The 27,019-nt window shown below is 25.6% G+C and overlaps 1 protein-coding gene across 1 annotated transcript; it reads left to right on the top strand.

Moving 5' to 3' along the window:
• Positions 1-12,301: 12,301 nt before the first annotated feature.
• Positions 12,302-26,300, top strand: LOC129610419 (homeobox protein 12). The gene is made up of 5 exons (XM_055522986.1): positions 12,302-12,473; positions 24,330-24,644; positions 24,753-25,525; positions 25,643-26,027; positions 26,257-26,300. The coding sequence occupies exons 1-5, from the start codon at positions 12,302-12,304 to the stop codon at positions 26,298-26,300; spliced, it is 1,689 nt and encodes a 562-aa protein (XP_055378961.1).
• The last annotated feature ends 719 nt before the right edge of the window (positions 26,301-27,019 follow it).

Genomic DNA, 27,019 nt, shown 5'->3' with positions numbered 1-27,019 from the left:
AGGATGACGCATACTCGTATATGCAGTCTTTGAAATAAAGCAAAAATTAACATAAAAAGGGGTTAACATAATGCTCGATTTTAAGGGTTAATTGTGTGAGTTAAGAAAAATAATTATATTTTTTAGTGTCATAGAATTTACCGTTAGCTTTTTGAGTTTATAAAAATTTGGAAAAGCTTGCGGTTTCGGAAATATAGGGTGTCAAAAATTCAAATTTTACGATTTTCAAGAGGTGATAACTTGAGAGGGGGTGGAGATGGAAAAAAAAATTCTTCTAACGAAATGAACTACTTGTTAATGTCTAAAAGCCCCTAAAATTTCAAAGTTCTAGAATATAGGATCTAGAAGAAAAACGACATCAAAAATTTGGAAAAAAAGGACTTTAGATAACGGTAAATTTCAACGGCCATTTTGTTTTTCTAAAGTTTAACTATAGTATACTGCGCTAGGGGAAGCAAGCCGCTGCCTTTCTGCGTTTGCGAAATTTCAAAAATGCTTATGGTTTTATTGCAACAAATAGTTAAAAAAGGCCATTTTTAAGGTTTTGGGGTGGTATAACTTCTAGAGGGGGGGAGATAGGTAAAAATTTTGTTCTACGAAAATAAGTTTCTAATAAAGATCTATGTATATATAAAATTTCAGCTTTCTATCTTCAAGGGTGTAGAAGTTTTGTAAACAGACACACGGACAGACGGACGGACGGACGGACGGACGGACGGACGGACAGACGGACGGACGGACGGACGGACAGACGGACGGACGGACGGACGGACGGACGGACGGACAGAGTGAAACTAATAAGCACTTTTTTCAAAAAATTTTTTGGAAAAGTGCTAAAAAGTTTAAAAAAAATTAATAATACATTAGGGTGTGCATACATTAAGCAAAACAATTAAAACAACAAAAAAAAACAAAAAAAAAACTCAAAAATAAAAACAACACAAAAAGGAGAGAAAAGGAGGAAAAGAAACAAAAATTTTAAAATAATGAAAAAACTTTTTCTATTTACCAATGCACTCTTAAATAATTTTAATATAATAATCAGTGGGGTTGCCATCGGCTCACTATATATGTTTTCAATTAAATGCTTTAAGCTCTGAAATTCCCTAAAATTTTGACTAAACTAATATTAAAGGCATTCATATAGGACAAATATAATTTTTCTTTAAAATAGGTTTAGCCAAAATTGCGAAACAAAAGTCCAAAATCAGACAGCAAATTCAGACAACACGAGAGTCTTGGCGAAAATAGTTTTTATGAAATGATTTATTAAAAAATAAATGATTCATTTTGTTGAAGGCAGGTTTAATGATTATTTGTAGATTTATTAAGATCGTAAATAAATAAATACATTTCTCGGTTACTTTTCAATTAAACAATGCGCTATGATTTTTTTGTTGGTATTTGATGTATTTTTTTAAATAATACTGAATGAAAATATTTCCTAAATTACCTACAATTTTTCTTTCTAAGTATAATGGAATTTCGATGTTGTACAAATATCTGTAAAAATTATATACCGTATGTATAATGTCACATAAATGTTCTTTTAAATTTACTGTTAGTTACAGTGCAAAATAATGACGATTTAAAATACCATTTATGTATGCTTTCATATTTACACAATATGAAAACTTTTCGCATCCTTTTCTCAACTTAACCTGAAATGCAATTAGCACTGTCTATAATAGAATAATAGCAGAATAGCAGAATTTAGAAGTAAACAAAATTCTGTTTTTAAAAATATTTGGTAATAAAAAACTGCAATACTTTCAAAAGCCATACTTTCAAAATTGAGAGTATATTCTTATTTTAAGTATAGGAGTTTAGATACAGACTGAAAGTATTCCTGACTTTCGACAAATAAAGTTTAATTTCTTCCCCAAAAATTTGGTTTTAAAAGCAAGGTTTTGTTAAAATATTGTTTTTTTAAAGAATTCTCAAAAAAAATGAAATTTCTAAGTCAAATAATTTAAGATATCTAAAAATTTATTTTAATTGAACAATCAATGTCTTAGTTATGCCTCAGAGTAAATTTTATTATTTGTAACTTGTTAAATTTTATATGAAAAGTTGGTAATTCCAGAATACTTATACTTGCAATTTCTATTTTAATTCTTAATCGTTGGTTTTAGTTGTTTTAATATGAAAGAAAAAAAAACATGTAATTAATTTAATCACTTATCTCACTTCAGCATTATAGCAGTTTTCGTTTTTGCTACTTTTATTTTTTTGGTTATCTTTTAGTTTAATAATATGAAAATGTAAAAAATACCGAATAATTTAATTTATTCACTTGTACAAATATTATTTACTTTTTTTCACCTTTTTCACATACCTGCACGCACAATACTCACATGCTATAAAATTTTTAAATTTTAATTTATCTACTAAATTTTTCTTTTTATTTTTAATTACTCTAGTAGATGATAAAAGAAAAATCAGAAAAAATAAACGCAACTCTATTCGATTAATTGTTAGTTTTTGATTTTTCTTTTTTAATTTAAAATTGAAAATTTCTAACAAAAAGTAAATTAAAGAAAATTAAATAAAAAATTTTATCTATTAATACATTCCAGTGATTTTGGTAAGTTTAAGTTTTTTCTTTTTTTTTGTGGTTTTAATGAGGAAAATCTGAATTAATTCTTTGATCTTGATAATAATAATATTTTAATTCAACAAAAGATCATTCGCATCAGTGATTATAATTTCTAATAAATGCACACATGAATTATAACAGAGAATTAAAAAATATGCCCAATAAGAAAAAAAGGCACAATGCCTTTTATGTATATACATATTGTGTATGTATGTTTGTTGTTTTTTGTATTAATTATTTATGTAGAGTTGTACTTTCAATTTTAAGATATTTGTATATTGATAAATTGTTCGAAATTTTTTTTTCTAATTTATTTGCGTACTGGGAAACTAAAAAAAAAATATTAGTTTAAACAGAATTTCAAAAATTTCAAAAATTTCAAAAATTTAATATGGGAAAAATATTTTATTTTTAGATAATTATAATTGAAATTGTGCATTTAAATCCTTTTATACACCTTTCATGATCATGCTACAATCTGAATTTAACACCATAATTAATAAATTAGAAAATTCAGCTGGTTGTTTTAAAAGTGGCATTAAATAAATGGTGAAAGTTCATTTGTCCATATAAATTGAGATATTTAAAGCTTTGCGTTTGAATCAACTTAAAAATATTGGCCATATTTATTTTATATCTAAACAGAACACTATTCAAGTTGTGATTGTAACTGTGGTGAGAAGATGTCTATAGCTCATCAAAATTACCATTAACTAAGTCTTTTTAAAAAGTGGACTTGCACCGCTTAATTATAATATTCTCAATTTTTTAAATAATTAATAAATAAAATGGAATTTGTAAATTTCAATAAAATAGAGATTTGTTAAATTTTTTAAATGCTTGTCACATTATAGATGCAATTTTTTCTTAATAATATATGTAGGTGCATACATCATTTCGAGTTTCTTCAGATTTTTCTATGCGTATAAATAAACTGTGCTTTCAACTTTCTAATTGATTTTATAGAATATAGAAGTGTTTCTACACAATTCTAATATAATTAACTTAGGCGTGTTGTTTTAACTATATGACATATGTATATTAATTTTTTAAAAATTTAAAAATTTTTTCAATGTTTATAAAGATAAGATCCTTTGACTGCTTTGTTGCGCAATTTGAATTGTATTAATGTTCTCTGACTTAGTTTCCCACTTGTTAGAGTTATAGCATCTTCAGAATGATAACTATCAGTGTCACTTCTTTTAAAAAATTTTCTAAAACTTGTCTGGACCAATCTATTATAATATGAAAATAAATAGATGTAGTTATATCAAATGTGTCCGTGTATTTGTAAAACTGTAATTTTTGTCTGGTGAGTAGCTCATGATGCAACTTATACAAAATTTTATGCATAAATATGTAAAGCGGAGTATGCCACTTATAAATTTATAAACAATATTTTTGATCAATACTAACGCATTGTGACGGTATCACAAGCTCTCCCATGTCAACAAAATCGATTATGGCCAAGTTGAGTGTAACCTCTATTAAAGTTAATCATAAATGTAAAATATAAACCATGTGACGTTGCTGTCAACATTACCATCATCGAAATCGTTACGGTAGCAGTCATAACATTACGGCCATTCAAAAAGTGTGAACTACAAACATACATACATTGAGCCTTTATTATAATAGATCGTCTCTGTAAATCACAGCTCCATTATAAAATTTCATTTAAAATTATAATAATTTTTATTTTTATTTTCATATAATAATTATTATTCAAATGTATCTAATTATATATAAAAAACAAAATCTAATCTTTGACATTTTATTACGTTTACGGATCTATGAACTAATGCGCATGCTTTTTATACATATTTATTTTTTACTTGTTGTTTGTACTTGTAATGAGGTATCTAAATTCTTTCGCCACTTTAAAAATAACGCGCAAATTATACAATGTATTTAAATTTTTATTTAAAAAAAAATACTTGGAAGGAAAATAATTTGGGTTTGTTATGTAGCACTTTTTCTTCAAACCATTCAAACTGCAGTTTTTAAAAACAATCTGCGTACTACTTAATTAAAATTAGCTTCATATACGAATATATTCCAAAAATTGCATACATTTAGGATGAACACTGTACGCAATCTTTGAAAGAAAACAAAAAAAAATTTAAAGAGACGTCAATATAAATAATTTTTACGTTAACGTAAACACAGTAAAATTTAACGGCTATTTTGTTTTTTTAAAGTTCAAATATGGTACGTCGCAGTAGAAGAAGCCAATGACTACTTTTCTGCGTTCCCAAAATTGGAAAAATGCGTATAGTTTCAATGCAATAAATAATTATAAAAATGACAGTTTTGGGGGTTGCAACTTTTAAAGAGAGACAACTTCTAGTAAATGTCTATGTATACATATGACATTTCAGCTTTCTATCTTTAAGGGTATAGAATTTAAACACTGCCCACGGATTGATGGATTGACGGTCAGAGTGAAACTAATAAACACTATTTTTCAAAAATTTTTTGGAAAAGCGCTAAAAAGGGAAAGACCTATCACCATAACGAACTTTTCAAATATTTGAAAAATTTTTTTAATTTCATTCACTTTAAATACGTGTGTATTTTTAGATTAAAACAAAAAAAAAATATTTAAAATTTAAATTTTTTTCTTAAATAAATTTGTGCTAAAAGAAAAAGGGCCACTTTTCTATTTCACTTGAATAATAAGAGGCAAGCATTGATTTTTTTTAAGCTTTGTTTTAGTTTCTATTTTTTTTTGTTTTTTTGTACTTTAATTTTTTAATTTCCTTATCGCCACATGCTATCTTTTTCTTATATCTCATTTTTAATAGTATATTTTATAATACCCTATATCCATGTGTAGATGCTCGGAGAATATTTACGGTACTATAATTTAAATACCATGAGTTTATAAATGGTAGTTATAAATTCACTGTTAAAAAAGAAAAGTTTACAAAAAAAAAATAAAAAAAAAACAAAATGTTGTTGTTAAATTAAAAATAGAAGTGAAAAAAAAGAGCAGAAAAAAAACCGTTGGTTGGTTAATAAAATCACTAAAGTCATTGCCTGCATGTTTACATTGAATTATTGAGGCGCGAATTTGACGATATAGGTAGTACGATTTGAATAAGCTTAGCATTAAAAAAAAAAAGAAAAAATGAGGGAAAAACACTTTGACTAATTTTCTTTAATTTTTTTTCTGTTTACTTTCATTTTGCCGCATATTTAAGAGAATTAATATTTTCATATATTAAAGATTATTTTATTTTGAACTTTATGTTATTTTACGGGCTAGAAGAATATGTACGTGTGTGTATAATATTTAGTGTGATTGGAAATTCTAATAAAATTTCAAAATTTTTTGAATTTAAAATTTTTATTTAAAAATTTTCTTTAAATGATACAAAAGCATTTAGGGGATCTCGAACGTAGTATAGATATTTTATCGGATAAAGAAATTTTGTTGGAATTTACTGAAAAATGGCATACGTATTGAATCGACGGTTCTGGATACAACTATTGTTTCTTAAAAACATAGGTTTGCTTCTCATTTTCTTATAAATAAGGATATCGCAATGAAATTAAAGGCAAAATATTGGAAAAATTTTCTTAATAAAAAAATTTATTTTTTTTTTATTTTAATTAAACTGTTTAAAATTAAACTTTTCTCTTTTCTATAACCAAAAATATTTAGTGTGTTTGTACTTATAGTAAAAAACAATCCACAAACTGTGTGCGATATTAGTTTGTGGATTGCTGTAATGATTGATTATAATAAAAGTTTTACGATATCTTATTAATGTATTTTAAATCACTTTAGAATAATGTTCCAGAAACTTAGCTTCCGCAAATGCAAATACAATATTTGAAAGCCTCTTGAACAACTTAGAACAAAAGTTATTTGATATTTTTGGAATTTCAATTAAAGATAGGTTTACAAAAATTTGTAGGTACAAGCTCGTGGTTATAGAACATTCACAGAAGCAGGGAAAATTTTTATTGTAAGTGTGCTTAGTATAGTTCTATTTGGAGCCGTCGATTTGTATTTACATACATATATTATAACTAACTATTTCTGGAAATTTATCTTTCAATATAACGATTATGTTTAATCTTGCCAGATGAGAGTCAAATATGTATCGTACTTTTTTCGAATTCATTTTGTTCAAAATTATTATCATTGAATAAAGCCTTTTGTTATATTATAGATATACATATGTATCCATGAAAAAGTATACAAGGTGTTTCGCATAATGCGGCAAATAATTTCAGTGATGATTCATATTGTACGATTTGATCATATTGTAATGATTTTAATATTGTACGGCATGAAACGGTATGAAAATTTTTATTGGTCATGTTAGAGGGCGCTTTGTATTGAATATTATCAAAAAAGCAGCTGCGGATTATAAAAAATTATTCCAATACTTACAATAATAAAGTGCCGAATTTGAAAGAAAAAAAAATTATTCAAATTTTTAAAAATATTTTTTTAATGCTACAAAATGAAGATTATTGCATTGCATTGTGACACTATTTAAAATGTTAAATGATAACATACAACAAGAACTTGTAAGCATCAATATTAATTAATTATCAAAATATTTAAGAAATGAATTGGAAAACATATTGATAAGTATAGATAGCACGCCGAAGTAAGTTGTCCGCTATAAAACCTTTTGATTATTTATAGATACACCAATTTTCGCACTTGCACAAATCTGCTTAAATGTTTTTTTTTTTTTTCAAAATTAAATCCGTAATTATTTTCGCACTTTTTCATAATTCCTTAATTTTAAAGTCTTAAATCTAAGCTTATTAAGTAAATGAATTATATAGAAAGCAAACATATACACATACGTAACAATTTTTATATAAGCGTTAAAAATGTAATTTTAAGGGAAATCAACAAGCTCTTAATTCTATGATTAAAAAAAGAAAAAAATTAAATATAATTTTATGAAAAATACTAAAAAGGTACTTTCAATTCATTGAACTCTGTAGAGTATTTTTAAGTTTTATAATTATATTAACAGTAGTATAACAGTTAAGTAGTATAGCTCAGCCAACTATTAAAAGGAAAACCAATAAAAAACAAAACCTTAAATTTTTTGTTACCATATGGTCATTGATCATAAATTTAACCTAAATATAAGTAGTGGAACAAAAAATTTAAGAGCTTTAGTAAAAGGAAAAATAATTTATTTTTTTTTTCCCAACGAAAACAAAAAAAAAAAGTAATAATAATAATTCCCTAGCTGCCAATAAAAGATTTTAAGAAAGCGAAAGAAAGCCAGTGATTTTTATTAAGAAGAAAATTAATTTTGCATATAGTTGCATACATACAAAAATTTTGACTATATTTATTGTTTTCTATTATCATAAATATTTTTTCATTTTACCAATGTCTAGGTCTAGACATTAAGTACCTACATATATTCATTTGTGGGTATACATTATATGAATAATAATATGTGAGCATGAATATATTTTTTTTCTTAATAAAAAATATTTTTAATTTCATATTTGAAAACTAATTTTTTTCATTTTTAATTATTCATAGAAATTTTTCGTTTATTTTTTGATTGTAGAAAGCATACGTGTATTAAATTGACCTGTGGATAAAAAATACTTGCATAAATGTTAACAAAAATTTCAATATTTTTGAATGCAGTTTTTCGACTATTTTTATCTACATTCATACATAATTATACAACATACTTGCATGTTCACGGTTAATTTTATTCATTCATATATACTTAAAACAATCAAATACTAATAGAGTAATTTGTAATTTGAAAGTATTTTGATATACCTAATCTATCGTGTATAAAGAAAATTTTTGATTATAATGAAAAATTTTAATATATTTATATTAATACAAATTTCACATTGGGTTTATTTGTATTACAGATTTTGATAGCTTAAATCTTTCTATTCATATAATTTAAATTTTGTTTAATATTTACATAAATGCAATATTCAAAATTCTCTAGCTAGTATATCGAATTGTGGCCTATGAGATTGTGACCGGGGCTGAACTGTAGATTGTACAGATATGGAGTAATAGTGTACCGCGATCAGCATTCAAGGATCTATTAATTGTGGCCCCCCGCTAGTTGTGTCCCCAATAAATTTGATATCTTCTGGAGGTTAATTGATCACAGCTGCTCTGTTGTTGGAACTTAATTATTTTTTTGTCCTTTTAATCGATTCCCTACAGTTCTAGATTCCGTCGTTTCACCTACCTTCATCCTTTGCAATTCAATTCCATAAAAATGCTTGGTGATAGAAGCGATGTTTTGGCCCGGCATTCCAAATTATTTAACGCAATTATAGATCTGCTTACTTAATGCTTTAATCTTATTCATAATAATAATCCGCAGGTGACTAAGTACCACCACAGTCTTGAAACGGTGATGTAACTGTGGAATATTATCACTGAATCTATGTACTTACCTAAGCGTATACACACCCCAATTGCTTATATCTTAATTTTTAAGACTTTCGGATACGGATACATACTCATTGAATTTAATTACCTAGTTTTTCCTCATATAAATCGTTGTTGACCACTGATGTTGTCCAATAATGTTCCATTTCATGATATACATATTAATAACTAGAGAAAAAAATGTCCACAAGTTTTCTTCTACAATCAGCTTATCTTCTGTATGTTATTTATATTTTTTCTGAAAGACATAATTTATTACAAATCAGCTTTTAATTCTATAATTAAATAGTATTTGGGAAGAATTTTAGAGGGCTGGATTCATTTATCCATACCTATTCAAGCTACTGCATACGTTTTGACGCCAGTTGAGTAAAAAGTATACATAATATACGTAACCTATTTCGATATTTACATAATATACGTAAACTAATAAGTTTATAATTATTACTATTATTCAGAAGGTTTTGATCTGAAAACGAATCTATTGTAATTTGTTTTAAAATTTACAGTGCAATGGAACTTGGGAAGCCATTCACCTTAAGATATTTAAAAAAATTGTTTATTTTAATTAATACACTCAATTGTGAATAATTTCTTATGATTACGGCAATTAAATGATAAAATTTGTCAATAATTTTGTAGAAAACAAATTAATTGAAGATTTTGAAAATTAAAATAAAATTTGTGATATTATTAATACCAGAAAATATACAAGATTTTATCATTAAATTTTTTTCAATTAATTGAATAATTTTCTATAATTTTAGTGGAAAAATTTTTTAATGTAATAAATTTTTCTATTGTAAAATTACAATGAAAATATAAATTGAAATTTTTATTTTTACAAAATAACAAATCTTGTTTATTACTTTCAATAAGTGATAGTAGTTTTTATGATAATCACATAAATGAAAAACAAAAACATAAATTAAACAATGAGAATTTAAATAGAAACATTAAAATTACACTATACGACTTGTATTTTAATAAATCACTTTCAATTTCTACAATGGTTATGTGTGTTCGAATATGTTGGAATACTAAAATTATTCCTCATCTCAACAAAAACAAAATGACAAAAAACTTGGATTTGTAAGCATTTTTTTTCTTTTATTCCGAACGAAGATCATTTTTGACGGTGTTTTATTACCATTTTTTTCTTAAATTTTATTAGCAGCCTCTTAGATGGGATGAGATGATATACGCAAATTTTATTACAAACCTTTGGCTTCTTCAGTTTTGTTTTTTTTTTTCGTTTTTTTTTTCAACAGTATGCATTATAATTCAAATAAGATGATTATTATTATAATAACGAAATTTTATAAAACCTGTCTTCGTCTGCTGTAACGGTACATCTGTGTATGTGTCATATATAGGTTTTATTGTGAATATATTATTATGATTTAAATGTCGTACACGCGAGTTAAGTCAACAATAAAATTAAGCTTTCTAAAAGAAAAGAAATAAAAATAAAAGAGATATGCTAAGAAAAGAAAAAAAAAGAATAAGAAATATATAAAAAATATGAAGTTAAATAAAAGAAAAAAAAAAAATAAATATAGAAGAGGAAGAAATACGGGAGAGATGAAAATATTATGATGCGAGAAATGAAAAAGGAGGAAGACGAAGAAAAACTCGCTTTTAAAATAAAAAAAAATAATTGTACGTTCCATAGCAGCATACTTACAACAACAACAACTGATTATTCTGTAAATTACGGTACTTTCCACCTGTAATTTTTTTTTTTTAATTTTTGTTCTTGTTTTTTACTATAAAGTCTGAAAGTTCATAACTACGTGTTTATAGCTATATGCATTGTATATAACACTCTTAAAAAAATTTGCAATAGCAGAAATTCTATTTAATGTTTTCCTTCTACTATAGGGTTAAAACAATTTCGCAAAGTGCACATGATAAATGCTAATTAGAATTTTAACGTGTAGTAGAAAACGTATTTACAAGGTAAATCAAAATTTGATCGCAGAAACCGCAATTAACATTGGATTTGATTAAAAAATTTATAAAATGAAAAAGAATGCAGAAGTTGCGTTGGGAGTTGAGCCGGACTCAATTTTTCAAATTCGCTTAGTATTGAAACAATAATATTAATTTAATTGGTAAACGTGTATCATATATTTACATAGCAGTAAATGTATACTATTACAATACCGTATACCGCGTTCACTTAGGTTAAGCACAGATCAATTGAATTAATTTTGGTACGAGCACTCTATTTTAGTTTTATAACAAATAAAAACTAAAAATTATAATACCTTGCAAAAATTATAAAAATATTGACGTTTATATAATATGCAAAATTTAACTTTGTCTTAATCATTATGTTTGTAATATTGTTTGCATAATTATTTACAAAATATTGGAAAATTTTTACGAGTTTTTACGAATAATAAACGAAAATGAAAAGAACAAACAAGAGAAAAAAGTATAATAAATAAAACTGATTTTCATGAATAAAAGTCAACCTCTGAAGGTCAGAAGACTGCTATTATTATTGCTATAAATTTCTTCTCATATATAAGTTAATTTCCGTATATTTGTTACCAAAATGTTTGCATGTATATCACTTAAATTTTTTATTATTATTGTGTTCGAGTTATAGTTTTGTAATTGTGAAATTGATAAATCGAATATAATTTTCTTTTTCCATATTATCCATATACATACTCGTATATAAAAATATAAGATTTTCTTTTATAGCTCTTTCCATATTTCCGTAAATTGATAAAATTTAAACACCGTTTTTCTTAATTATCAAGGAAAACATAATATTCAAATTGTTATAAAGCTGTATAACAGTGTTTACATTTCATGTAAGTACATTAATAACAATTATTATGTGTACAGTGGAAATATACCTTAATTATAGCATAGATTTACAGTATAACATTATTTTAATAATGTTGTTGAATTAACAATGAACGCTTAAATCAAAATATAGCAGATATATTAATATCCTTGTGAAAAATGTATATTGTTATTTTGAAATAATGTTTTACGGCGTTTTTCCAATATAATTTAAAATGTTAAATTTTTTGAAGTTAATAAATGATGCAGTTTTTACAGGAAGAAAATTTTGTAAATGTTAGGCAAGTGATTAATATTAAAAAATATTAAAATAATTTAGAAAACTAGAAAATTCGCTCGAAATTTTAATTAAAACTTCCGTAAAATACTTTGAAATAATTTTAAATAGTATGTTTATTTAATATTGAAAATAAGGGTTCATCAAGGTGAATTTCAAACTTAAAATTATGTATGCTTTTATTCCAAAAGATGTTGGTGCTGCAGAAAAACACAGTTTTTTGGATACCACTACATCAGAAGTACTCAAACTACGGTTCTGTTGTCTAAAAGACAATAAAGATTCTGGGTTTCTATTGTTTGCCACAATATGCTCATGTAGTAGTTCAAGAGAATTCATGTGTATGAAATATTGATAAATAATGTGAGAGGGACGTATGAGGTGCAAAAATAGGAATAAACCCTGGAATGTATAGATCTTCGCTACATTCTTAAGGCTACGTATAGTTATCTGCTTTTCAATAACTATATTGAATAATTCTACATTCTTAGTTAAGCGGCACCATATTCAAGAGAGCCTAAATATAAACTACTGTCGATTTTGTTCGCAATAAAAGGACGAAAAGGGATTGGAAGTTTTGTTTGTAACCGAAAGATTTTTAGTAACTAGCAAAATGTCCTGTTTGGTATAGGTCTCACTAAAGTTAATCTTATGATTAACCTTTTTAGGTGAATGGAATTTTGTGGTATGAATGGGGCTATGGGTTGTGTAACTGTCAAAAATATTTGAATCATATTTAAACATAACTCCTATTTATAATTTAATATTTTTAACTAACATTTTTTAAAACAGAAAGACAATATTTCCAAAATTACCTAAAAATCTCCATAAAACCCCCGCTAAAATTCTGTTACTTCGAACTACTTTCATTCAAAATTTTCTTTAGCTTCAAAAAATTTTGTTAATTTTTTTTTGTCTTGTTGAACGACAATTTTTCCCCTTCATTTGTTTCTAAACATGTTTTTCATCCAAAAAATTTCTACCTTTTTTCTATATCTAAATTGCTATAAGCAAATTTTTTTATTTAATCTCTGTAATGTTCCATGTTATCGTTAGTACAGAGTGTGTACAACATATTTTATATCTTATAATGTGTGTGTACTTCAACTTAAATTTGTAAGTACACACATTATTTAAAATCACAAGAAAAATGTTATAAAAATATTTTATACTAATAAAATTACAAATTTTCCGTTATTATTGTTTGGTTTAATCATCTGTTAGAAAATTATATAGGTACGTGTTGAAAAATATTCGTACTGGTATTCAAACATTTTCTAAAAACAAGGGCCGCTATAACAAATGATTAAAATTATTTCTGAAATTGTTTTATGCATTTGCTATAATTACCTAATGTTTTAGTACTTTTTCAAAAAAAAGTATTAAAAAAGGTATTTTTGAGCTTCATTCTGTTCGTCCGTGGATCAGTTCTTTTACAACCTCTAAGATAGGTAGCTGAAATTTTACGTATACATAGATTTTTTATTTCATCCTAATTGTATGCAATTTTTTTATATATTTTGTCAATAAATAAGAATAATTTAAATAATGACGTAATAGATTGTTTTTAATTGTATTTGTTGGTGGAAAAAGTGCTATCTTAAGTGCTAAATCACTGAGCCAACTTTATGTTTAATCAAATTTATAAAAAAAAAATTGTAGAATTTTTAGTTAGTAAGTAATGTCCCGTTTTAGCTGGGAAAATTAGAAAAAATAAAATTCTATTCTTGAATTGAACTTTGTTGTAACTCTGGTACTGTACTGTTTTTAATAAATTTAGCATAAGTACATACCTACAGCTAAAAATGTAATTAGATATTATCCAATAACGTTTACGAATCCATTAAAATATTCTTTTGCAAATATTAATGTACGTCATCTTTCAAACTACTGGCACGAAATTAATTGGCACGCCAAAATTTTGTTTTAGATACTATATTTATGAAGCATGTAAAAATTGTTAAGATTGGTTCGTTGCGCTCTTGATTGTGCACTAAAGAAATTCCAGAGAAAAAAAGAAAAAAAAACAGCAAGAAAAAGCAAAGCAATTATTGAAAAGAAAAATTAAAAATAAAAAAAGAAATAGAAGTGGAAGAAAGTGGAAAAGATAAAAGTAAGAATAAGAAGAAAAGAAAGAGAAATATTTGTATTTTGTTTAACTGTAAAACAGAGATAGAAAATTTATTTAACATATGCTTTGCTTATACTTCTACTATCTGACTATCGACGAACAACTCAAAACAAATGAAATTTCCACATTGAAAGATCTTGCAGTTGAACAATTTTTATCTTTCATTCTACTACTTTTATGCTTTTTATTTTATTTTATTTTTTTTCTTTTCTTTTTCAACAACAAGTCAATGCCAGCAAAATATTGGTATGTATGAACTGATTATCAAGCGCATACCAGTATAATTTAGTAGAGGTATGGTATAGGCAAACGAATAGTTAGTTTGTTGTTTTTAAACTCAGTTTAGTTTAGCTGCAATAATTATCTTGAAAAATACTAACTTAGTATAACCTCAATTAAATTTAAAAAACAGTTTCAAACGTGATGCGAAAGTAAACGGTACCATAAAATTTTCGAAATAGTAAGGAAGAAAAAAATTAATTCCGTTTATTTTTTTGTTTTTTATGAAAGAAAAAGGAATAATTTTTTAATAACGCGTTTGTTTGTACGTGCATTTTAATCAACGCGTCCTTTTTTATACAATTTTTGTTTGTTGTAAATGATTTTTGCGTTTAATCTTAATTTTTGTTAATTTATTTTAAATTTATTATTATTTAAGTATTAAATTATTTTTGTTCTTATTAATTTAATTATAATATAATTGATTCAGCTATTTAAATCATTAATTTATGAACTCATAAATTGCATTGTTTAAACATTTATTAAAGAAAAAAAAAATTAATTTTTTAATTTATTGTTGTCAACTTTGAATTTTTTTTTTGTTTTTGTGAAAATGCATTTTTATCGTGGGATCGTGATTATTTTTTTAACAATATGTAAGCATTTTTTTATGTTTTGATTATAAAAATTTTTGTTAAAAAATTTAAGATTATTGCAATGTTAATTACAATGTTAATTATTATAATTGATGACTTGACATGTTTAAAAAAAAGGAGTCTTAAATTCAGTAGATTGTTCATAGACTATTCTTGAACATGCTAGAATTAATACAGATGGATAAAATTTGAAAATTTATTAATAATTTTAAATTTTAATAGTTTAACAGGCTATTTTTTAATTTTTAGAGTTAATAGATTTTAAAAAATTTCGATGTAAAGTGTCTGCCTGAAAAAAAATGATGGAACTATTTTTCAATGGAGCCTTTTTTTGGTTGTGAAAAACATTTTTTAACGTGATCTGATTTGACTATCTTGATTAAAGAAGAAAAATTGGTTTAAATGCCCAAACAGATCAAAAGGTGTTAAACTGAAATTGACTATCTCACTTACATAATATTGGATTTTGGTATTGCTTCTGATTTAAAGACCAATGGTTCGTCTGCTAGGAACACTTTAGTTTGTTTGTGGCATCATAAGTATTCTTGATGGATTCATTGAATTTATTCCTATCGTATCTATCTAACGTTTAAATACGTGAATGGGCGCTTAAATTTTTTTTAAATTTTAAATTTTAAGGTAGAAAGTTCTAGTTGATATTAATTTGTTTCAGTAAATTTGTTTGAAATTTCAATCACATATTTGTTGAAAATAACAGATTTAAAAATTGTGTTAAGCTTTATTTCATAAATAATGTTTGTGAAAGCGTCCTTACGGATCAAAGACAATTTGAATAATATGAAATTTTTTTTTAAATTAACACCTCAATATTATAACGTTTTCTCTTACATGAGTATATTTACTTGATTAAACACTACAATAATTACTTATTTAAATGTCACAACTTCTTAATTCGTAAATTTATTTGCATAGCAGCTTATAACAAATTTCAAAAAATAATTTGTTTCTGTCAAACTCTATCATGAAGCTTTGCTAATGGAAATAACGGGATATTAATATTTTCAATTCACGGTATACTTGAGTATGAACAGTATGTTGAAAATTATACCCTGTCGGTAGCTCGTGTTCTCACAATTAAGACTGAAAGTGGAAATATTATAGCTACTCCGGAGATTTTTTTAAATTGCCTAATTCTTTTTAAACTAAAAATAATATTGCTTGTCAGTGACCAAATTTACACATAAAAAAGAACTCTAAGGTGTGCATAGGCTGAAGGCACTCCAGGAAAGTTAGATCTCACTAACCTATTTCAGAATATTTGAATTAAGTAATTACTGCACAAATATCCTATTTTAAATTGATTAATCCTATTTGATAAAATCACTGTCACTCATAGAAATTAAACTCTTTTGAGTAATATTTTTATTTGTGACACTTAATTGTATATTAATTTAACGCTGAACTAATTTCAATTCAAAAATATTTCCGTTTTACTAATTCTTAAGCTAGTTAATTCTTATACATATGTAGAAAGTAAATGTGCGTATGTGTAATAATTTTTCATTATAGTTGGCTAAAAGCGAAACGAAAGAAATTAAATAAAATCTCACATAGATTTCTTTTTCCAAAAAACTTTAAAATCTACAAAATCATTTCTTTTCTATTCAATATTTTATTTCTTTATCTTTGGACTAATTCCGGTACAACTTTTAAAATGGTTTGAGTTATTTATGATTTAGTTATTATTATACATTATTATAGTTTTCTTTTCATATACACATGTAATTTTGTGAATATTAAAAAAATAAATTAATAAGAATTTTTGTCCCATTTTTTGACAGACCGCTTAATAAATTAATTTGTTAGCTCAATTGAACTTGTTTATCAACTTATGTATTTAATTTTTTAATTAATAATTTTTAATATTAAATTTTAAGAGTTTAAAGAATTTTGTGAGTTATATGCTTACATCATGTGGCATTTAGCTGAAACTATTAAAAAAATTTAATACAGTAGAAGAAATTAAATGAAATTTTGGATTTCGGATTGAGTATAATTTTGAAAGATGATGAAAGAAAACTTTTAAAAATTTTATGAAAACTATTGTGAATTCTATAAAACTAAATTTGTTAAAAATAATTTTGTTATTGCATAATAATTTCTGTATTATTTATGTATTATCTATATATGTGAGTATGTAGGGAAAACCTCTGAAATATATAAGAAATTTATTTTTAACTTGTTAGGAAAATAGAGGTCGACTTTCATTTTTCTTTTGATGCCATTTCATGAATTGCAATAATATTATTGTAAATTGTGAATGGAGCAATAATTTTTTGCACAGTTTTAATGCAGTTTAGTGGTTTTATTTTCATTTTAATATTTTAGATAGAGAACTTATTAAGTTTTAATAAACGAAATTTCATTTTGTTCGTATTTTTGTAATTTTCAACTTTTAATTTTCTTAATGAAGTTTAATTAAACGTGTGCTAGAGCCGCCTTCGTATTCATAGACAAACTGACTTCTGTAATGCAAATATATTTTATTTTTTATTGAACAACTCTTCTTAGCGGTCTGAATTTAAATTGTTAATGCGGACAATATACCTAAATTTTGTAGTTCTATAAGACTTTTCCCTTCAACAATCTATTACGTTATTTAAATTCCAAAATGACCAAAATATTTCAAAATATGCTCGAATCTAAGGATGAGTTGCGTGAGTTAAGAAAAATAATTATGTTTTTTAAATGTCATGGCATTTATCGTTAACTTTCTGCATTTTTAGAAATTGGAAAAATTTTGTAGTTTTGGAAATATATGGAATCGATTTATGGAGGTGTAATTTAGCTATTCTTTTGCAAAACCATTGATTTGTTACTCTTCACACATTTATAAACCATGATTTTCGATTTTATAAAAGTTACAACCTAGTTCTAAAAGAAATAATGGTCTAAACTGGTACTGGAAATAATGGAGGTACTGGTTCGAGTACTGGCCAAATCACTTCAAAATTTGTTTGGCTACATCTTAGAAATTATAGAAGCTATATATATATAGTATTTAAATTTCGCACAACTGAATATATTATCAGGGCTATTGTGTTTGATAAAAGTCGTTGAAATTGCTTGGCTGCTTCTGGTAGCCATGCAACTTGCAAAGTTATTTGGCCGTATCTCAAAAATTATCCAGCGCATATACTAAAATAATTATACTAAAATTGTGTCGATAAAATTCCAGTTAACTTGTCAATTTTGAGAGAGAAATTACGGAAAAGGATTTCTCATAAATTTAATTTATTTAATTATAATTTTTCCCAATGAATTGCACTAGGAATATAAATTTTTGATAAATGCTTTTTTTGGTATAATTTGCAAAAATAAAGTTCATATATTTCATGATTCCGCCCAAGGTTTTTGAATTATTTTAATACATTTTATTATTAAGTTAAATTGTAAAATTATTTTTTACAACTCTGAATAAATTTCAGTTTAAATAATTAAAATTGTTCATTAAAATTTCTGAATAGTCGCCTATTATTTTTTGGTTTATCGTAAATATTGTAAAATAATGTATAGGAACTGAAAGCTTAATTTAATTATTTTTTAATTTTACAATAAAAGAAAAACTAAGAGAAAAGAATTTGTTTCATCCACTTTTTTTGCGAAAACTTATTTTATAAAATTTTAAAATTTGAAGAGGAAAAAACTAATGAGTGTGGGTGCGCAACCCACAGATTCGGTTTTTAGATTCGCAATATCAAACCTAAATCACTATGAATATTTGTTCAATTCTGTTGAATTGAATTTGGTAAAATAAGGATTCAATTTTGCTTTTTACTATTTCACAAATCGTCTTTCTAAATATTTATGGCAATACTTGCTTTTGCTTACGCCGTAGCCTTGTAATAAAAATGCATTATGCATTAAAATTAGTAATGTGTTGATAATATGTTGTTGAAGCCATTTTAAAAAACAGTTTCTATATAATCCTTAATGAAGATTAAAATTTTAGAGGTTTTTTCCAGTTTTTATCAGTCTTGCAAACTAACAAACTGAATATTTTGAGTTAACTGTATTTTGCCATGGAGTGTTTACAAATTCAAAATTTTTAACAAAGAAGAAAAATTTTACAAACATAAAATTGTTGAAGTTCATTGTGATAATATTGATTTTCCCAAATTATATGCAAAAATTAGAAGATGATCATTTGATCAATGGAACTGGATTAAAAAACCAATAAAATATGCAACTATTTGCAATAAGTTAAATATGAAGAATTTAAAGTAATTATTTTTGTACTTTATACCATATATGCACATATAATTGAAAACTTAAAAAAGTAGTTTATTACCTTGTTTTTGCCTATTTTACAAACTAGATTAGGATATTCATGGGTGTTCGTTTTCAATCAGGTATTTTAGATTTCTTCCAATACATATATGAATATACCTATATTGTAATACAAAAAATAAATTACTAATTCTATTAAAATAGAAATCCAGTATTGTATGTTGGTCTGTAATTCATACTTTTTGAACGATCGTCACCTTTATGAAGGTGGGAAGTGGACCTTTTTTTTTATGATGTGACCATGACGGTGAAGGTGGCGGTAATAATCATAAAAACTGAAACTATTCCATATTGAGAATTGCATTTTAATTAATTAAAATTTGCCTTTATTCAATAAATTAAACGCCTTGTAGGTTCAAGAACTAAAAAGAAAACTCTAAAATTTGAATAATAGCATATTTTGAACAGATTTATTAAAACAATATGTTGGTACATTTTAGTCTATCTTTTCAAAAATGCGACATTCTTGATTTGAAACTTTCTAAAATAACAATTTGCATATATTTTAGGAAAAACAATTTTGCATAAACAAAAATTAAAGCTTTTACACGATTATAATTTTTTGTGCTTTGAAAATTTTATATTTTCTTCTGCTTTTCTTAGTAACCTTTTTTTGTACAATATTAAAGTTTTAATTTGTCTAAATTTGGAGAATTAAGAAATTGATCCATAGTTTTCTTTGAATTCGTTCTAATTTGGTATGAAAATCGTGAAACTGAAATTTTAGCGCAAATATTATAATCTATTATTTTGCTATTTATGAATTTAAAATAAATCAAAATTTGTAAAAGTTTGGGACTTGACTTTTTAAACAATTCCCAATTCTTAAATACATAAACTTATTATTCCGCCGTGTAGAACAGAAATAATTTTGGAGAGAAAAATTTTAATGTAGAAAATTATCTATTAAATTTTCCAAGACATTAAATGTTCTTAATTTATGAGCATGCATGAGTGACTTAACGCAAATCCATGCAGCAAATAATCTAAAGTTGAGAAATAGCACGCTAATTGATAAGCTCATCTTTTGAAACCAGTTATTTTTCTAATGCTTAGTTTTAGTATATCGAAAAATTCATATTTTGCCTGGACTAATGTCATCTATAATATTATCCATGATTGTAACACGAATTCCGGCTTCACTTTTGAACGTATAATCTAAATGAGACTTATTTGTGTTATGGAATTTGTTTCAGTAGGCTGCTAAGATTTGATATTATTCTGTTTCTTATTAGCAAAAAAGATCTTTAGGTAAATGCTAGTCTGACCATAATTTTCTGACAAGTCAATGCATTATATTTGCTTTATAAAATTCGTAAATTAATAACTGATATTTCGACTATTTCTAGTAATTAATTTAACTGATCAACGACTGATCCAAGTGCTTATCCATGACGATATGGGATCATATAAGTAATAGGTCAACTCAGTTCATACACTCTTTGGAACATGCCATCTAACTTACAAACAAAAAAAATTGTCGTATGATATAGAAAGTGTGGAATCCGACCACTTAATGATGGAGTCACGCTAAATATTTTAATTATTTAGTTTATTTTATCGCCCCAGCATCCAAAATTTTTTACATTATTTTCACTTTTTTTTGCATTAAAATTTTAATGAAGATTAAAAATTTCCTCACATTTTTATAATTGGTATTTTTACGTTTCTTTTAGAGATAAACCGTTTGTATCGATATTGTCGTTATCTTATTTGTTACAATTCATACTGAAAACATAATATCATTAAAGCAATCAGTGTTATAACAATTAATGTTGCGATAATGTTAGGGTAAATGAATTAATTATCTTGATATTTGTGTTGTTTGAATTTCGTTCTTCTTCTAAAAGGTTATCATCACCGTTATACTTTTGGTTTTTCATTCTTTAAATTTTTTTTTCCTTTTCTTTTTCACATTTAATTCGTGTTGTTTCTCTTTCTTTTCGTTTGATTTTTTTTTTAATGGATTCATTAATTGAATTTCTATTTAGTAAGAGAAATAAAAAGTGGAGTAATAAAAAAGAGACAAAAAAAAAGATGCCAGAAATCAGGTTGAATTTTAGATTTTTAAACGGTTATGAAACTGGAACGATCGAATTTCTAAAAATAAAATAAAAATAAATTTTTCGTTTTCATTTTTTTTTTGAATATTTTTAATAAATAAAGTGTTTTTAATTTTTATAAGTGAAAATTAAATTGTAATGTTTTTCTAAATGTAAACTTAATAAAGTTTGGTCAAACCAAACTTGGTTTGTATTGTAGCACTTTTCTCTTCAACAATTAAAAATACTCCTTTTAAAAACAATCTGTGTATACCCACCACACCTTTAAAATTATTTTCATTTATATACGAAACTATTTCATTAAGGATTGCATACATTCAGGATGAACGATTTATGCAGTCTTTGAAATAAAGCAAAAATTAATTTTAAGAGGCGTTAACGTAATTCTCAATTTTAAGGTTAAAAGCTTGAGGTTTCAGAAATATAAGGCGTCAAAAATTCAAATTTTACAAATTTCTAGAGGCGATAGCTTGAGAGGGGGTTGTAGATGGAAAAAAATTTTGTTCTAACGAAATAAACTATTTATTAGTATCTAAAACCTGTTAAAATTTCACACTCCACAATGTACGGTGTGGAAGAAAAATGGTATCCAAAATTAGAAAAAAACTAACTTTAAATAACCGTAAATTTTAGCGGCCATTTTGTTTTTTTAAAGTTTAAATATAGTATGCCGTGGTAGAAGAAGCCAGCCATTATATTTTTGCGTTTGCAAAATTTAAAAAATGCTTATAGTTTCACTGCAGTCAATAATTAAAAAATGGCATTTTTATAGTTTCAGGAGGGTATAACTTTTAAAGGGGTTAGGGTTTCCAGTAAAGATCTATGTACGTAAAAAATTTCAGCTTTTTATCTTCAAGGGTGTAGAAGTTTTGTAAACGGACACATGGACAGACGGACGGACGGAGTGAAACTAATGAGCACTTTTGTTCAAAAATATTTTTGAAAAGTGCTAAAAATGAGCATTACAGACATGTACACATAAATACGTATATAAAAAGTTCGATGTTTCTTTGTGAGTTTTAAATTTTTGGTTAAAAAAATTTTAACAAGCGCCTAGATTTAGTACACAATTTTTGATTAATTTATTCTTACTATTGTCTTTGAAAGAAATTGAAGTAGAAATTTTTAAGAATAATTAATTATTTGCAAGGAATAGGTAAAAGTGTCGTAAGGAATAGTTGTATTCAAACGTAAAGTTCAAATAATTCCTCCAAAATAAAGTTCATTGAAATTGTTCTCGCTTCAGGCACTGAAAAACAGGAAGTTAGGAGGTAGTTGTAAACTACATAGTTTCAATTCAAAGTTTATAGCTACGTTCATGGTAAATTATTTTTATTTCTAAGTTATTTTGGAATATTTTATCAATTATACTGCTCTTCAATTCATTTATAGATTACAGTCAAACCTCTATAAAAAAACTCCCGTGAGACAAATGTCTCCTTAATACAAACTGTTTTGTTTTACTTTGCATCATGCTTGTTTTTATTCTTCACAGAAAATTTTTATTTATAAAAATTGTAGAACTCACGGTTCTGTTTTGGTATCTTACATCATTATAAATTTACAATACGTAACATAGTTAAAACACTTTTATTCCATAGGCCACTATAAGTACACTATACCGTACTTATTATTAATTCCTTTTCGTGGGCTGGACATTTACATAGATTCGACTTTTCTTCAACATCATATTATTTTAGATCCCTTTCAGGATTTCAGGATCTTTAAATCATGGACGGCTAAGTTCCGGTTTCTTAAAATGTCCAGTAAATGTGTTTTTTTTACAAACCGCCATATATTAATGAACTCAATAATATTATACTAAAGTATCGTCTCAATTAATTCAGTGTATTTATTGGCCATTAAGGAACGTACGTATTCATGCGAAATACGTTGATTTCTACAATAAGATTAGTTGAATACGCCCTGAATTGTAAGACAACGTTAGAAGTATCAACGGGATTACATATAAATTTCTTTACAAAATTCCCTAAATCTTTTCGTACGTATATATACAAAATTACAGAAAATGGCTTTATAAAACTTCTGAAAAAAATTTTAAGTTTACTTTGTGTTTTGTACAAACTTTTAATTCAAATTTTATATTCGTAGTAATTTTGCAATATTATTAATACTAAACCAACTGTATCTATATGAAATTTTGTTACTAGTTATTTTAAATAAAACTAAGAGTAATAATTATGTAGTTGTCCTTTAGGTATATGCTATTTACTTATTGAAAATCGAGCCTTGATTTCAATATCGAATTTATTTATAAATTACCTAAACACTTACTTATTGCATGGCGCGTGTTTAAACTGAAAATTTCATTGTAGGACCAAATATTTTAATTTGCATTATTAATAGTTAATAATTAAATTGTCAGATACTTTCCAAACAGTCAAAATAAACATTTCCATTTTCAAATGTTGAAACCAATTAAAATGGTAATTAAAGTCTTTTTACTTCGTCGAAATGAAAATTTAAAATTGAAATGAGGTCACCGCAGAAATAACATTTTCTTCTGAAAACTTCCAGAAAAAATTTAATTATGGTTTTTTTTATTTATCTACATTTTATTTATGATGTCTAATTAACTTGTCAATATCTCAATATTGCTGCCTTAAAGAAGAAATGAGATATTCCGTGGAAAAAAAATAATATTAAAGGATTTTGTATCTACATTTTCTCTTTCCTTTAATCAAAAATTATTTTACAAATTTGTTATTAATTAAATAAGTTAAATTAAGTAAGTTTGTAGTCTCCTTATTAAATATTTTAATTGTAACACCGTTTTGTTTTTTCTTTTAATTATAGTTGTTCACGCAAATGGAATAGAAAATCAGAAAACTACAACATCCGTTCAATCTCCAGCTTATAATCCATCTCAATCAAGTAGACAATTGAATGATAATGTACCAGTTAGATTAAAAGTATTTGGTGGTAATTCAAATGTACCACCAAAAATTGTTGCAAGATATGCGCCTCCACCACCACCTTCCCAACAAATCAATCAACATCGATACTATAGACCAGTTCAAATGCCAGCTATTCGACGTCGTTATCAAATTTCAAATGGTCCAGTGATACAACAAAAACGTTATACACCATCCAGTTATACACCACCATCAAGTTATAATAAAATGAGAAGATATCCAACAAAATCATATAAATATCCAATTTATTATAAAAAGAAATCAATTCCCGGAAATTTTAATGCAAATCCTGATTTGCGAAAAGGATATCAACAGTCGCAAGGTCCACCATTAGAAGCAAAAATATCAAGTCATCAAGGTTATCATCGTATAAATCAAAATAAAAAAAATTTTTTACCATCTCCACATTTTGATGGAAAAGTTATTGTTAAACCTACCGAACAAAAATATGGTAGTGGATTGAAAAGTGATAATGTTATCGGAAAAACACAATACGCGAGTAGTGCATTAGCACATCAATATGTAAATTTCCCTGAGCAACAACAATCAGAACATTATTATCGTCGGGAACGTGAGCCAAATTTCAATAATCAACAATATTATCAATCAAAACGTCCATATGGCGAACAATATTATCCACCAAAAAAATATGGTAACACAAATAATTCACCATATAATAAATATTCATCATACTCTGTTTATGATGATTCAAACAATGAAGATGATGATGATGGCAGTGATTCCGATACAAATTATGTTACAGAATCACCAGTAAAATATTATGTTGGATCAACTGATTCAACTATTGGAGATTTTCAAGCTAAAAAATATTTGGATTTTATGACAAGTAGTGATTATTTTCTACCAAAAGTTTCACCTGACTACCATACAAAATCAATAGCCTATAATCATAATCATAATCATAATAGTAATAATAATAATCATTTTAATTTCCCAACATCTACAGAACCAATAACATCAAATTTTAATAATGATTTATATCAAAATTATAAAAGTCAAAGAATTAATTTGGGTCCCGGATCATCAACTGGTATAAGAATTTCATCAAAAATATCTGCAAGTAATAGTAATAATATTAATACAAATAGTAATAGTAATAATAATAATGATAATATTGATTCAATCATTGTTGGCCATCATAACAATCATCATTATGATAATCAACAACAACAGCAGCAACATATACAACAGAATACATTTTATAGACCAAGTAAAAAACATCAACAAATAATACATCATCAGCATGCACCGGAAAAAATTGAGTTCACTGAAAGCGATGCAATTCATTCCAGTTATACAAGTAACCCAAAAGAAATTCTTGAACAATCGGCATCATCAACATCATTATTAGGTGGTGGTAGTAATAATATTGCATCTTCTGTTGATGATATTAAAGCAAAATATGGTTTAAGTCCTAAATATAAAGTTTCATATCAAAGTGCAAAAATTCATCATAATCATCATCACAATCAATATCCACAAAGAGGAATTGTAAAATACCAATCAGATGTTTATGGTAAAAATAACAGTAATGATGCTGATAATAATGATGATGATGGTGATGATGATGGTGATGATACTGATGATAATAATAATACCAATGACGATGTAAATGATGAAAATGCTGGTAATTTAAATGATGATGATGTAAATGAGAAGTAAAAGAAGAAAAAAAGAAAAATACTAGAAAAATTGAAATTGGAAGCAGAAATAAAACAGAACAAAAATAAGGAAAAAAAAACAAAAAATAAAAAAAAATAAATGAAAAATTTTCATGGGTGATTCAGACAGTGAAGGCAGAGAGACTGGTTATAGCATTGATTATTATTAAAAAAAAAGGAAAAAAAAAAAACAAAAAAGTTAAAAGAAAACTTTTAATTTTTATTTATTTATTATTTTTTTTTTGTTATTGAAAAAAAAAAAATTAAAAAAAAAATGGCAGCAAAAAATTATTTGTTTTGTAAATTCAAAATTATTTATTGTAAAATCAAAAATAATTAAATTTAAGGAATGTTTTAAAATAAGAGAAACAAAAAAAAAACAAAGAAAAAAGAAATTCAAATTTTAATTTTATGGATTTTCTTTACAAAAATGACGGAGGGGAATGGACGAAGAGAATAATTTTATAGCTGTAGGGGAAAAAATTTTAAAACATTTTTTTTTATCTCGCTCAATTTCTTTTGCACATGAAAATATTTATAGAAACCTCTTGCACACACATAACATGCTTACATTCATATATGCGTAAAAACAGTTAGTTAATTAATTTCTGACATAATTTTCCAGAAAAAGCAGAAAGTCAAAAGAATTCAAACGTAATAAAATGCATGATAATTTGGACTTTAAAATTATTATTTTTTTTAACTTTTATTTGTGCTTGTGACAGTGTTCTGGGTATAGTATTTGCGCTCGTGTTATCGTAATTGCTATTTGATTTGTACAAAAATTATTGCATTAAATGCGAGAAGAATAAGATTGAAATTATTATGTTGTCGTTTAAAAATTTGAAGCAGTAGCCATAATTTTACAAAATATGGGGCTATTAAGCTT

Source organism: Condylostylus longicornis, unplaced genomic scaffold (genome assembly GCF_029603195.1).
Source record: "Condylostylus longicornis isolate FDR11 unplaced genomic scaffold, ASM2960319v2 ptg000044l, whole genome shotgun sequence".
Lineage (NCBI taxonomy): Eukaryota > Metazoa > Arthropoda > Insecta > Diptera > Dolichopodidae > Condylostylus > Condylostylus longicornis.
This window is presented reverse-complemented; position numbering and strand designations above follow the sequence as displayed.